Source organism: Pipistrellus hanaki, assembly GCF_964339955.1.
Source record: "Pipistrellus hanaki genome assembly, chromosome: 8".
Lineage (NCBI taxonomy): Eukaryota > Metazoa > Chordata > Mammalia > Chiroptera > Vespertilionidae > Pipistrellus > Pipistrellus hanaki.
The window spans coordinates 45,645,687-45,661,428 of record NC_140510.1 but is presented as its reverse complement, the minus strand read 5'-3'; the positions used below and the strand labels follow the sequence as shown (position 1 = coordinate 45,661,428).

The 15,742-nt window shown below is 36.5% G+C and overlaps 2 protein-coding genes across 4 annotated transcripts in view; one reads left to right on the top strand and one right to left on the bottom strand.

The window, feature by feature from the left end:
- The window catches only part of SLC25A12 (solute carrier family 25 member 12), a 143,539-nt gene that overhangs the window by 3,913 nt on the left and 123,884 nt on the right, over nt 1-15,742 (top strand). The window lies entirely within an intron of this gene.
- The window catches only part of HAT1 (histone acetyltransferase 1), a 39,134-nt gene continuing 30,069 nt past the window's right edge, over nt 6,678-15,742 (bottom strand). For all 3 annotated transcript variants that reach the window (XM_084892347.1, XM_084892348.1, XM_084892349.1), the window contains exons 9-11: nt 14,856-15,007; nt 11,327-11,443; nt 6,678-7,111 (exon numbers count right to left, since the gene is read on the bottom strand). In XM_084892347.1, the coding sequence (XP_084748473.1) occupies nt 6,944-7,111; nt 11,327-11,443; nt 14,856-15,007 (437 nt within the window). In that variant the 3' untranslated portion in view covers nt 6,678-6,943. The remainder of the gene's footprint in view (nt 7,112-11,326; nt 11,444-14,855; nt 15,008-15,742) is intronic.

Sequence of the window (15,742 nt, the reverse complement as noted above, 5' to 3'; positions counted from 1 at the left end):
GCAGGGATCTAGGGAGGGAAGGTATGGGAAGGTTATTGGGAAAAGGAGGTGGATGGTCCCAAACACTGCTTGCTTTAGTCGGAGATGGCTTGGAAACTGTACAGGCTTGAGGGTCAAGGCTTCCCTGACCTCATCTCTTGGAACTGGCTCTTCGGGAAGCTGGATTAAAGCAGAAGTGTGCATTTGCCCCATGAAATTTAAATAAGAATGAATACCATTAGCGACTGCCATCTATTCTCCGTTAGTAATCCCTGGGAAAGTAGCACCTGCTTATATACTTCTGGAGAATGAAGAACCTATTCAGAGTAAGGAAGAACGGCAGAAAGTTTCCAAAAGAAGCTAGTGATCAATCAGCCAATCAATAAATAACTTAAGTGCCCACACTAGGTTCCAAGGAGATATGATACTATTTTTGTTGGAACTAATATGAAACTAATTGGAAAACTCAAACTGATATGCTCATAAGATTGCCCATAGAGAAAAACTGAATACCCTTGAGACAAAAACTGCATAGCAGCAATGCCGGGGGGGGGGGGGGGGGGGGGGTGTTTCACAGATTCTATCTCTGGCTGCTGAGAACTGAGAAAAATGCTGAACTCTAATTATATAAGTTCCCAGGAAATTGCACCTGTTTAATCTCCTCTACTTTCTGCAGAGATGAAGGTGAGAGAAAGGGAAATGTTTTTTTTTAAGCATCTTCCATACACACAAAAGAAGAGAAAGGAAAAGGCTCTCTCTTATCGGAATTATTTTTAAAGTGTTTTGGTTTTTCTTTTCTGTTTACACATGTCTGTAATATGTGCTCTTTAAAACATTTTGCCATGGCTGGGTGGTTCAGTGGGTTGGAACTTCATCCCTTACACCCAAAGGTTGTGGGTTCAATTCCTGATCAGAGCAAATACCTAGGTTACAGGTTTGATTCCTGGTCAGAGCACATAGGTGAGGCAAAAGATCAATGTTTCTCTCGTCGATGTTTCTCTTTCCCTTTCTCTAGAATCTATAAAAACATATCCAAGGGTGAGGATTTAAAAAACACACAAACATTTTAAAAATACTGAAATGTATAATACAAAAATAGAGACCCCCCCCCCAAAAAAAAAGCTCCCTCCAGGCAATCACTGTTCACAAGTTGATGTATATTTATCCAGATTTTTTAATACATATACCATTTGTTGGACTTTCTAAGGGAAGGTATCTCTTTTTACCATGCCCAGTGATATATCTGTGTAAGATAAAAGAGAGCAGACAAACCACATGCAAAAAGGCATGTCTTTATTGCATTCTACTGTGCATTCTTTTTTATTTGCCTTCACTCTGCATTTGTTTATCTTCTGTAATTGTTCCTAGCCTTCTGTAATATTATTGATTGTACTGTGTATGTGGGTTTTTTTTTTTTCTTTTCCCTCTTGAAGTGATGGTACATTCCTAGTTAACGTCTCCTATTTGTCCATCTTTATTTTTTTAAAATATATTTTATTGATTTTTTTATAGAGAGTTAGAAACATTGATGAGAGAGAAACATCAATCAGTTGCCTCCTGCACACGCCCCTGCATACCCCCACTGGGGATGTGCCCACAATCAAGGTACATGCCCCTGACCAGAATCGAACCTGGGACCCTTGAGTCCGCAGGCCGATGCTCTATCCACTGAGCCAAACTGGTTTTGGCCATCCTTGTTTATTCTTTGGCTGGATTTCTGGCTCTGTGTTTGCTCTTTAATTCTTAGTACGTGTGAGTAAAAATAGATGGTTTTGTAAGATTGTATGAGACCGGTTCATAGAGAAAGAAGTTTGACCATTAAAGTCAGTGTTTGAAAATATTTGTGACTTTATTTCCTGCCTATCAGCATGAACCAATACTCTTTGGTCAGTTAATAGTTATGCCAAATACACTTCAGTAAGAATATCCAAAGTGGAGATTATGAAATAACAAGAGATTTAGGAATAGAAAAAGTACACTAGCTGCATGCCCCTCTCTCCCCTCCCACACTCCATCTTCACTCCCCAAACTGGCTGACAGACTAAGCTGTAGTGCATTTCTTAACTTCTGCTCGCCTCTCACTGCACACATTCTATATTCTATATTCAAGACTGAAAATGTTGAAACAATCAAGAGGGCAGATGCTGCCTCGACCTCTCTCCCCATTGAGCTGAGCTCCTCTGTGCTCACCCATCCACTTTAGCCCAGAGAATAACCTGTCTGGAGAGCATTCTCCTGGAGCACACACAAGCATCACTGAATTTTCTTTTGCTTGATAAAGGATAAAGGAAGAAAAGCAGCAGCTGCTCCAGTAGCAGACAGCAAACAAGCTTCACTGTGGTGGTCCCACAGCCTTCACAAAGGGGATTCAAGAGAGCTAGGCAAACAAACTGTACAGCCCAAGACTTCCACACAGATTCACCTGCCAAAGTTATTAATTAAAAATCTAAAGAACTGTCCAGGTGAACTGAGAGTCTAACCAAAGCACATTTTCCAACTGGCCTTTTATTAAGTTGGAAGAGAATACAGTTAGTTGAAGGACTGGAAAGAGTTTCAAAGATCACCTAATCCAACTCTAACTCCACACCTTCCAATTTTAAGATACAGGTAACCCCAGAAAGATCGTAGAAAAGATTCACCCCTGTTCCAGCCTGTGTACAAAATAACACTGCAGATCTTAAAAAACATTTTTACAGGACATTTATAAGGCACTTCGTGTAGCATCTTATGCACAACAGCTCTTCAGATACTCATAAGAAATGGCTGCCTCCTGCATGCCCCACATTAAATATATTTTATTGATTTTTTTACAGAGAGGAAGGGAGAGAAAGAGCTAGAAAAATCGATGAGAGAGAAACATCGACCAGCTGCTGGGGATGTGCCCGCAACCAATGCACATGCCCCTGACCGGAATCGAACCCTCAGTTCCACCACTGAGCCAAACCGGTTTTGGCCAGTGATTCTTATTATTGACGTTTCTATCTCTCTCTCCCTCTCTGAAATCAATAAAAATATATTTTTTAAAAAAGCATGCAAATGAATTATACTGCTTGGGGTAAAATCTTAGCTCTGCCACTTACTATGTAAACTTGAGAGAAATAACCTCACTTGATCATACCTTGAGCACCACAGGGTTATGAAAACTGAGATGACTGATGCAGTGCTTAGCAGATAGTAAGCACTCAGTGGATGTTAGTGACAATTTAATCTTGCTCAATCTTCAGTGAGCTCTTCTAGTTTGAAGATTCATTTCTGAATTTCTAAGCAATTATCCTCTCATTCTTTGAAAATACCCTGTTTGCCTTTCCACTCTAAAATGAAAATAAGCAGGTTACCAGATTTCCCACATTGATTTATCTCCTCTCTCATAATTTCTCTCTTTTTGATCTTCTGGGAAATTTCTTCAGCTTTATACCCTACATTTCTGCTGCTTGAATTAGAAAAATAATTTTAAATTTCCAAGAACTCTTTCTTATTGTTCCTTTTTCATAGTTTTTTTTTTTATATATGCAGTATCTTTTCTAATTTTTATTTTGAAAACTTAGAAAAGTTGAATCATACAGTGAACACTTCTATATATCTTCCACCTACATTCAGTAATTTAAAAAAGATTGTCACATTTACTTTCTTTCTGTACATATGTTTATGCATATATGTATGTACATATGTGTATATATATCCCACCTACACAAATATTTTTTTTCTGGACCATTTGAATATAATTTGTAGAGGTCAGGACTCTGACCCTAAATACTTAAAATATGTGACGCAGAGGAATAAAGACATTTTTTAATCTACACAATCATACTATCACAACTATGAAAATTAACAAAATTCCATGTCATCTAACAAAGTCCATATTCAGATTTCTCTATTATCTCACGTGTGCAAAACTACCAAAATGTGAAGTGCTATACATACGCTTCACTCAAGAGATTCCATCACTATTTTGCATATATACTTACACAAGAATGGGGCCTAGACATGATGCTCGTATGAGAAGATAGGAAACCCAAATGTGCATTAATATAGGGTTGGGTTAAACACAGGGAGCTCAAACTATGGAATATCAAACTACGAAATACTATTAGAACGAAGGTGTTTGGAATTGAAGTGTTCTAATATCCTATCTAATAAAGAGGGAATATGCTAATTGTCCGCCCTGCCCTCAAAGAGGCAATGCCCACAGCCAATGAGGGGATATGCTAATTGAGTCACACCCCCAAAGATGGCAGTGCCCACACCCACAAGATGGTGGCGCCCAGTCCCCTCAGCCTCGCTGGGGCAGCAGGCGCCTGACTCTGGAGTCCCCCAGTCCCTTCAGCCCCACAGCTGCCCAGGAGCGGCCCGAGGTGCAGGCAAGCCTCGGATGGCAGCTGCCTAGCTGCTCAGGGCTGCCCTAGGCTCAAGTAACCAGGGCCAGCTAAGCTTGCACTGCCAGCAATGGCAGCAGCAGAGGTGTGATGGGGCATTGTCTTCCCGATTGCTAGGTTTCCTCCTGCCCCTGAGGGCTCCTGGACTGTAAGAGGGTGCAGGCCGGGGTGAGGGACCTCCCTCCAGTGCATGATTTTCATGCACCAGGCCTCTAGTTACATAATAGATAGTGCTTACAGTGGAAGAATACTCAGTCCCACGTAACAGTGGTTCTCAAGGGTGATTTTGCCTTTCAGAGGACGTATGGCAATGTCTGGAGACATGTTTGGTTATTACAACGGGAGGTAGCACTACTGGCATCAGTGAGTAGAGGTCAGGGATGCTGTTAACCAGGTCACAATACACAGGTCAGCCTGCTCAACGAAGAATGGCCTGCCCCAAGATGTTTATATTGCTGAGACTGGGAAACCCTGCTATAGAGCACTGAATGGTAAAGTTTGAGAAAAGTAAGACTAAAGGAATAAACAAAGTCATGTGCACAGGCCTAAGCATCAACTCATTGTGCTTTTAAGATAATGCACATTTCTAACTGTGGATGGTTAGAGAAGTCCATTATGCTCTTATTTGCATAGAGCTTATTCCAGACTGGTACAATATTAAGCTTCTGTAACCTTGGTTCATGTTAATAATTATAACTGTCGTAAATATATTATCACTGTAAGAATGAGGTCAGACTAACGTCTCTGATTCTAGGGCTTTAAACTATAGGTAAATTTCTGGATAACATAGGAGTGAACTGTGTGGTCCTCTTCTACGTAGATTTAAAATTTATGTGTTCAAGTGGACATGCACATTACAAACGTCAATTGTATTTTTAATCCACAGTTGGGAATTTGCATACATGGAGGACTGACTTGGGTTATATATGAATTTTATTATGTGCGGGTGGTTGATGCCCCTGACCCCTGCTTTGTTCAAGGGCCTACTGTATTCCTACATCTAAGCATAGCACATGTATAAGAACATGCATTGTGTGTTGTTTGTAATGGAAAGTATTGGAATAACCTAAATAATAGTGGTCTGGTAGAGTAACTTATGGTATAACCATACAGTGAAATAACTGCATTAAACAAGATAGCTCCAATGATCTTCAGAAGTTTAAAGTTTAAACAGTAAGTAGGAGAACAATATATGTGGGAGGTTACCATATGTTATGATATGTAAAATAAATATACTGCCCAGCTAGTGTGGCTCAGTGATAAGAGTGCCAACCTAGGAACCAGTAGGTCACAGTTTGATTCCCGATCAGGGCACATGCCAGGGTTGCAGGCTGGATCTAGTGTGGGGTGTACAAGAGGCAGCCAATCAATGATTCTCTTTCATTACTGATGTTTCTAATTCTCTTTCCCTCTCCCTTCCTTTCTCTTAAAAAAAATTAAAAATTAAAGTTCAAGTTATATACCATTTTGGAGGTTATATAACAACCTTACTTTCTGATACGCATTATAAACACCAAGCTTTTACTTTTATGATTCTGTAGCAAGCAATTTATACTCCAATAAAGATAAAGTAACAATATACTATTTACCATTTTTTTTTTTCTTGTTGGACTTCAAAATCTTGGAACCTTGTAACCAATCACAACAGATATCCACCTCATTATTCACAAGATTTCAATTATGGTGTAAATTGGATTTTTATAAACTGATTTTCATCTTATTATCTTATTTTTTAAAATATATTTTATTGATTTTTTTTACAGAGAGGAAGAAAGAGGGATAGAGAGTTGGAAACATCGATGAGAGAGTGTCATCGATCAGCTGCCTCTTGCACACTCCCCACCAGGGATATGCCCGCAACCAAGGTACATGCCCTTGACCGGAATTGAACCTGGGACCTTTCAGTCCCCAGGCCAACGCTCTATCCACTGAGCCAAACCGGTTTTGGCAAATTATTATCTTATATTATTGTTATTTATAAAATAGTTATACTAAAACTAACTTCTAAATTGTCTTCAATTAATATCTGATGCTGAACACTTAGGTTTTAGGCTGTATCTAGTTTCTCCCTTCTCTCTTATCCATGCTACCCCTAAACAAGTGGTTAACTGGAGTTTGCTTAAAATAAATCTATACTTGGAACATTTCTATTTAGAAAAATCATATAGGAAAAACAAATTAGGAAGACCTCAAAAAAAAGAGTTTTAAAGATGTCAGATGTAAAATCTTAGAAGCAAAGAGTGGGAAGAATAATAACAGCTTAAAACCTAAAGCTTTTAACATGACTGAAAAAGTATTTAAGAATCATATCATCACACATTAATGTAACACAACTAAGCATTTATTATACTGTTTAAGAAGGCAAGCAATTTTGCACTGACATTTCAGAAGCTGTATCTTTAAAATGTAATATATGCTCATAGACTCTAAACAGTATTTTAAAATATACACTCTCTCCAAAAAAAAATATTCAACTAAAGATAGATAACTTTTAATGTAAGTAAAATGTTACAAGATTTTAAAATTAGTTATATTTTTCACTACACAATGTACAGAAATTTGCAAACTTCCTGTACAGAGCAGTATAATCTTTACTCTTGAGCAAGGCGTTCAATAACACGTCGATAATCGTCCACAAGATCCTGAAAGCTTTCTTCCAGTTGTTCGTGTTGCATGCTTATTTCTATTTGGTTCATCTGGTTTGTCAGTTCTTCTGGTCTAAGACATTTTCTCATTTTAGCAAGATCTCTCTGCTTTTTCTAAGCAACAAACACAATTATTGGTTAGACTAAGAATGCTGATATGTGTCTTTATATTCTTAGATTTTATTTTCTAATTTATTTTTATTTGCATTTAATAAATGTATTTAATAAAAATAGAGAGGGGGGTCCTCTCTCCCATACATTCAGAGAGGAAGGAAGAGGGAGAGATAGAGATAGAAACATCAGCCAAAACCGGTTTGACTCAGTGGATAGAGCGTCGGTCTGCAGGCTGAAAGGTCCCAGGTTCGATTCCGGTCAAGGGCATGTATAATACATTGGCTGCAGGCACATCCTCAGGAGGGGGTGTGCAAGAGGCAGCTGGTTGATGTTTCTCTCTCATCGACGTTTCTAGCTCTCTATCCATCTCCCTTCCTCTCTGTGAAAAATCAATAAAATATTAAAAGAAAAAAAAGAAATAGAAACATCAATAATGAGAGGATTGCTGAAATCGGTTTGGCTCAGTGGAATGAGCATCGTTCTGTGGACTGAAGGGTCCCAGGTTCGATTCCGGTCAAGGGAATGTACCTTGGTTTGCGGGCACATCCCTGGTAGGGGGTGTGCAAGAGGCAGCTGGTCGATGTTTCTCTCATCAATGTTTCTAGCTCTCTATCCCTCTCCCTTCCTCTCTGTAAAAAAACAATAAAATGTATTTAAAAAAAAAAAAAGGAGGCAGTCGATCAATGATTCTCTATCATCATTATGTTTCTAGCCCTCCATTTCTCTCCCTTCCTCTCTGAAATCAATAAAAATATATTTTAAAATGTATTATGTTATGTGATAGGAATATAAGCCCTTTATCTAAATTGCAAACCAGTTGTACCACTTATTTAGTAATCCATTGCTTGAAGCTGCTTCCAATCATATTAAATTCATATATATATATATATATATATATATATATATAATAAAACTATCATATTAAGTTTTTAAATATAGTCATCAGTTCTGTTCCAAATAATAGAATTAATCACATGCCTGTAACATAATGTTTTAAATTATTATGCTGTTTTCAACTTTCTAAGAAAGCATACTTCCCGACTTTATCTCCCCCTCCCTTACTATCTTCATTTTCTTCACTGCCAATTTTTTTTCAGATGGAAGTCAGAATTAAACTCTATTATACTTTTAATTGGCATGGCAAATCTATGAATTAAATTCAAGAGAGCTAAGTACCTAGGAATAAAAAAATAATAACTTCATGGGAAAAGTATAAAGCTATATATGTAAATTTATCACAAAGAAGCCCTGGCTGGTGTGACTCAGTTGGTTGAGTGTAATCCCATGCACCGAAAGGTTGTGGTTTGATTCTGATCAGGACACATGCCCAGATTTCAGGTTTGATCCCCAATCAGGGTAAATTCAGAAGGCAACCAATTGAAGTTTCTCTGTCACACTGATGTTTCTCTTTCTCTCTCTCTCTCTCAAAATAAAAACATATTTTTTAAAATCTGCTAAACCAAAGGGAAATTTTTTAAAAAATCTTTAAAAATATGCACAGTGTAATGTATTTCTAAACAGTTCCTCACTATGGAGCTCTGCATTTCCATGTTACAGAACAGAAGCCCAGTAAATATTATAGTTGCTATTGACAGTCACATAACCTGTAAAAGGTAGAACTAGACCTCATTCCTGGTTCCAAACCCAATGAGAAAACACCCATTCTAGATTTTATGTTTGTAAACCAATTAGGAGTTAAATATGCCTTTAAAACAATATAAAAGGTTTAATGCTAAGACCAAGCAGCTGCACCAATTTTATCTTTTTTTGGGGGGAAATTGTTCAAATTTATCTTGAACAACTGAAAATTACTTCTGTTCTAGAGATGTGTTGTTTTTTTGTGATTTAAAAAAATGATTCTAGTTAATACAGGTTATTTTTACCTCTTCTTGGCATCAATACAAATAAAGTTATCAATGTTTAAAGAACTTTAAAAGTAAAGTATTAGTAATTCTAATATCTATCCAAATAATTTCTTAGTGGGACAGTGTTTAAGTTGTATGTAAACTTGATCCCTTAAATAAAGGCAGACAAAATCAGTGGACTTTTCTATCAATAAATCAATCATAACTCAGTAATAAGTTAGCAACAATCAAAATTATAATTTCTTTTCATAAAATGTGTTAAAATAAAAATGTAAATTTTACATTCCAAACTTTCCCCATTAAAATGTAGGCATATATTTTACAAACCTAAAAAAAATTCTAAACTGCACTCACTATTTGGCAATTTTACTTTATTCTTAAATTTAATTCTGTATTTGAGAATGCTGTGGTAACAAAACAAAGTACACGAATATCAGCTTGGAATGACAATTGGAGAAAATCATCTGCATACATTCAACAAGGAAATCTTAACTACCCGTTTCCCCGAAAATAAGAGTGTCTTTTTAAAAAAAAATATATTTTATTGATTTTGTACAGAGAGGCAGGGAGAGAGATAGAGAGCTAGAAACATTGATGAGAGAGAGTCGTCGATCAGCTGCCTCTTGCACAGCCCCCACTGGGGATATGCCCACAACCAAGGTACATGCCCTTGACCGGAATCGAACCCGGGTCCCTTCAGTCCCCAAGCCGACGCTCTATCCATTGAGCCAAACCGGTTTCGGCAAGACAGTGTCTTGTATTAATTTTTTCTCCCAAAGTTGCGCTAGGTCTTATTTTCGGGGAAACACGGTATTCCCATGCCTATAGGACATTTAACTCATTTCTTTTTTCCCTAAATATATTTTTATTGATTTTAGAGAGGAAAGGAAAGGGAGAGAGAATCATTAATGATGAAAATCATTGACCAGCTGTCTCCTGCACAACCCCACGGGGGATTAAGTCCCTAACACATCCTTGAACCCTGATGGGGAAACAAACCATGATCTCCTAGTTCAGTGGTTTTCAACCTTTCTAATGCCACGACCCTTTAGTACAGTTCCTCATGTTGTGGTGACCCCAACCATAAAATTATTTTCGTTGCTATTTCATAACTGTAATTTTGCTGTTATGAATCGTAATGTAAATGTTCAACCACTGAGCCACACCAGCTGGGCATTTGAACTCATTTCTAGGCTTTTCCAATTTGTAGTAGGTTTCCTATCCTAAGCATTGTGGCCTTCAAACCAAAGTGGGAGAGTGGGACCCTCAAGCTTTCTTGGTTTTTTCAATGGGATAGAACACTGGATAACTAAATTTATTAAAAAGTACATTGTTAAAAAGGGTTTGAACAAGTATCTGAAGAATTTGTAATTTGCCTCTGAGCTTTATTTCAAGAATGATGATAACCATTTTGGCTGTTAAGAACCTGAAGAGTTTTATAACTAGTTTTTGGTTGTCTTTCAGGTAGGTGAGGATGTTAGATAGATGAAGATACTTAATATAAAAAAGTCACTATAATGCTTTAGAGTAGGAAATACTTATTTTTGTGAACTATAGAAATTCCCATTATTTGGCCTAACTTTGTGAATACTATTCACACTCAAAATTCATCATCCCCCACTTGCTAGTCAGCCTATGTAAAATGTCACATAAATATTAAATGGGTATAAATTATTTTATGATACTAAAAACAGTTTTGTTCAGCTGGGGTGGCTTAAGTGGTAGGGCATCAACCTATGAACCAGGAGGGTCACGATTTGAATCCAGTCAGGGCACATGCCCAGGTTGCAGGCTTGACCCCCAGTGAGTGGCATGCAGGAGGCAGCTGATCAATAATTCTCTCTCATCATTGATGTTTCTATCTTTCTCTCCCTCTCCCTTCTCTGAAATCAATAAATATATTTTAAAAAATAAAAAATATACTAAGTTCAATTATGGTAAAATATTAATGGCAACAAAGGCCATATTTAGGAAGGAGGGAGCAAAGAAAACAGAATGTATATAACAAATGGGGAGACAGACTCAGAAAAAAACTAAAGATAATTTGTTAGGGAAGAATCTGGACATTCATATTTTTTAAAATTGTATACAAATGAAAGAAAACAACAAAAGCCATTGGTAAACTATTCTTAGGGTTAATTTTTAAGTGCATGAAAGATATTTATAGCTTACATTAGAAAATTATGACAGTGAGAATTCTTATAACTAACCAGAAGAACATTTTTACTTTTGTAAAAGTTAATTTAGCAAAATGATTTGGAATTGCCCATACATTGGCATTTGCTAAACTTTCTTCTCCATTTTAAATAGGGGCAAAAAATATAATGTTTAAGACTCTTGAAAGTCCTACCTTATATGGGCTAATTAGTCTTCTTTTAATATCCAATCTGTAACTTCTGTATTGTTCAGCATCACTCATGTCAGTTACCAGTAGGCGAAGAATTTCATAAACCCGTCTAGCATGTTTCTAATAAATGAAACAAAAAAATTATATACATTTCTCAAAAGAACATAGAGTATATTGAATACATACCATAGTCCAGAAACTGTGCTAGGTACCAGATGAAAAGCAGTAAAAGATAGTCTCTGTCCTCAAGGAGCTACTTAGCAGTCTAGTGGGTAACACAAGTGATAGAAATACACATAAAGTATTATGGGAGCATAACTTGGGAATGAGAGAAATGTTAGAAGGGGATTCCTGGGAGAATCCTGAGCTGAATCTCTCTCTCTCTCTCTCTCTCTCTCTCTCTCTCTCTCTCTCTCTCTCTCTCTTTTTTTTTAAATATATTTTATTGATTTTTTACAGAGAGGAAGGGAGAAAGAGCTAGAAACGTCAATGAGAGAGAATCATTGACCAGCTACATCTTGCATACACCCCCTGGGGATATGCCCACAACCGATGTACATGCCCCTGACCAGAATTGAACCTGGGACCCCTCAGTCCGCAGACCAACGCTCTACCACTGAGCCAAACCAGTTTCAGCCTGAGCTGAATCTTAAAGGAAAGATAGCATACCATTCCAGAAAGAAGTAAGGGCATCATATGTGTGTATGTGTATGCATGCAGAACAGGAGCTTGATAATGCTGGAGCACAAAATGAAAAGTAAGGTGCAAAAGTAGACTGACATTGGAGCAAGAATACAGAGCCTTATATACTGCATTAAAAAGCTGGGCTTTTTATCTAGTAAGTGACAGAAATGGGAAAGTGAACAAAGTACGCAAATTTGCCAAGTAAAGCATTCTCTCAGCTACACAAAAAGAAAGGCAGGCAGACCAATTAGGAAGCTGAGTTTTAAATCAGGCAAAAGAAAAAAAAAATAAGAGGGTATGAACTGAGATAGCACAAGTAAGAATGCTAAGGGAACAAGGATTCTAGAAATAAAGAGGAAAGATGGGATGTGGAGCAGGATGTGGATTGACAGTGAATTATCAGTCTAGAGAGAGTCAGGAGGCAGAACAACAAAAAATCTGAAGAAAATTCTAGTCTAAGGGTAAGGATTTAAGCGATATCGATATATAGGAAGAGTTAAAACTGTAAGCCTGGTTAAGATCTCCTAGGAAAAGCATCAACAACAAGAAGAGTGGAGAGGTTGGAACCCTAGAGTACAGGGGCAGTTAAAGGGCAGGCAGAGGACAGAAAAAAACAGTCAAAGAAATATTAGAATTATAAAAGATCTTTCATCATTGATGTTTCTCTCTCTCTCTCTCCCTCTCTGAAATCAATAAAAATGTTTTTAAAAATAAATAACTAGATCAACAAACTGATGTTTCTCGCTCTCTCTAAAATCAATTTTTTAAAAAAGTAGGCGACAGCAACATCATGAATGAAACTGATCTGATAGGACCCATGGTTTTTGCCTTGCCTTTGGAGTCACAGTTTCTGGCTGGCAAAATCCAGTTTGACTATGTATATGGAATCAATGTAACTGGATGTCTAGGAATGTTTTGTTTATTAAACTTAATGAGTATGACAGGTGTTTCATTTAGTTGTGTGGCAAGTGGCCTTGATATTGTCTTCTTTCCATGATCCCACTTTCCAACTTTGCAGTGATATTTTCTTTGCAAGAATGGTAGGAATCATTCTTGCTGCTGGAATTATTGGATGGTGTCATTTTTCTGCTTCCAAAATTTTAATTTCTGTATTAGCCAAGGAAGGATAGCAACTTCTAGTAGCATATCCTTGTGCTTTGTTAAATGGAGTATGTCCTAATTTCCATTTCTGAACTGAATTTATTTGGGATGTGGACATCATTAGGCCAAACATACAAAAAGGACTTCGAACTCTTAAATTGAACTAGCAAACTGCTACAGTGCAACTATCATGGAGATCTAATGTTTGACTATTAGAGCAATAGAAGTGAACATGTATCTTTTGTTCATTTTTATATAACTTTCTAATACTATATTAGGTCTACCTGCAGTATGATTAGCTTTAAGTGTTTGTGCTTATACAAAGTGCTATTCTTTCCTGTTCCTGCAGCCTTTGAAAAACAATTTTTTTCCTTAAATTATATTATGTTTTTATAGATTTTCATCAACTATACAAAACTAACCACAGAGCTGATAAATCTTTCCTACAAACAACCAGTCATAGTAAAGAAGACACAGACTTATTGCAGAAATATCTTCCCAAGGAATGAGAAAAGAAAAAATCACCCGTACTTGCAAGTCAGATGTACTTCAAGCAAAAAAATGATCCCAATGTAGTTTGAGTTTGCACTTCAAAAATCTGACATTCCTTAAAATTATCTCACAGAATTTCTGCTAAAATTCAATGATGCAGAAAGAAGTTCACAGCCTGCCCTACTGTAAATGTGAAATGGGAACACCTGTTTAGATATTAGCATTAACTAAAAAACAGTGACCTAGACTGGCCATATTAATGCTTATAGTTGGATCTCTGTATTTCTTGGAAAAAGAAAATCACTAACTTTTTTTGAAAAAATGTCACAATTTCAGTATTGCAGTTATGAATGTAAAGTGCATTTGATACTTGTTAATTAAAATTTCCCAATTTTAAAAAAAGATGATCACAATGTTAAGTGGAAAACCAGGAACAATAATGCCTTAGAAGCCAAAGGAGGGTAGGTCAATAGTATCAAATGTTAGTCCTTATTTTTGGAATTCCCTTCGTTCCACATACTTTCATAATCCAAATCCTACCCGTTCTTTAAGGCTAGGATACCCAAAACACTGATTCCCTTGCTTACATAAATAATAAATTTCCTCCTCTCAACTCCCATGCTATTTTTTTCTGCACCTATCTTAAGTTACTTACTACTTTATTTTTAAAATATATTTTTTATTGATTTCACAGAGGAAGGAAGATGGAGAGAGAAAGAAAAATCAGTGAAGAGAGAGAATAATTATTCAGCTGCCTCCTGCATTCCCCACACTGGGGATCGAGCCTGCAACCTAGGCCAACCCAGGCATATGTCCCGAATTGAACCATGAACTCATGCGGGCAGGGCTTTACTACTTTAAAACTCAAGTAAATATAAAGTGAAAGTTAAGTGTTTTATTTCAACCCCTTCTCCCTGCCAAAACTATCTCCAGGGGTATTAAGTACTTTACCAGTTTAGATAAACATTTTCTTAAAAAGCAAAAATAAGATCCCAATATTCGCCTTTTTCTGCTTGTTACACTTAACACAGCCATTAAATAAACTATCTTCCCACTCCATTAATGAGGAAATTGAGGCACAGGAGACAAACTAAATTGCCCTAAGATAATTTTTTCTTTTCTAATTCCTACAGACCAAGTGGTGGAGCCAGATTAGAAACCAAACAATCTGGCTTCAGAGCCTGTATAACAACTGTTACTTCCCACACATGTATTCTTAATGTATTTGCAATATTTAAGTTGTATACTTCAATACCTTATTTACTTTGAACTTTTGTTGTGCCTCTATTGCCATATCTTCATTGAATCCTTGCATTAACTTTTCCCGAGAAAAACAGGGCAAATCTTGACAAAGCTTCACAAGCACAAAGTCTCTTAAGTTCACATAGCTTTCAGATGGATCTTCCGCTAAAGAAATAAAGCAAAATAACATTTCCTTTACCCGACATAATGCCTTTATCATTTACAATCTCAATATATATATATATATGTGTGTGTGTGTATATATATATATATATATATATATATATATATATATATATGCTAGTCTAGAAAAACAGATTTTCTTAAAACTATTATACATACACAAAAGTTACAGTGTCAAAGGATTATTCATTATAAATCAAATAATAATACTATTATTTTTGCCAAATAAAATTATAGGTGCAATCCTTTTGCAAAAACATATTTATTTGTGAAATTAAAGCTATCTTCAAATTTAAACTTAAAAAATATTTTAATTGACGGGGGTGTTGCCATATGCATCTTAGTTTTATTTTCATTTAAAGTAGCTGTACAGCCGAAACCGGTTTGGCTCAGTGGATAGAGCATCGGCCTGCAGACTGAAAGGTCCCAGGTTCGATTCCGGTCAAGGGCATGTACCTTGGTTGCGGGCACATCCCCAGTAGGGGTGTGCAAGAGGCAGCTGATCGATGATTCTCTCTCATCGATGTTTCTAACTCTCTATCCCTCTCTCTTCCTCTCTGTAAAAAATCAATAAAAAACATATATATATATATATATATATATATATATATATATTAAAAATAAATAAATAAATAAATAAATAAATAAATAAATAAATAAATAAATAAAGTAGCTGTACAAACAAGAGATTAAGGTTTGGATAATCAATTCCAAATG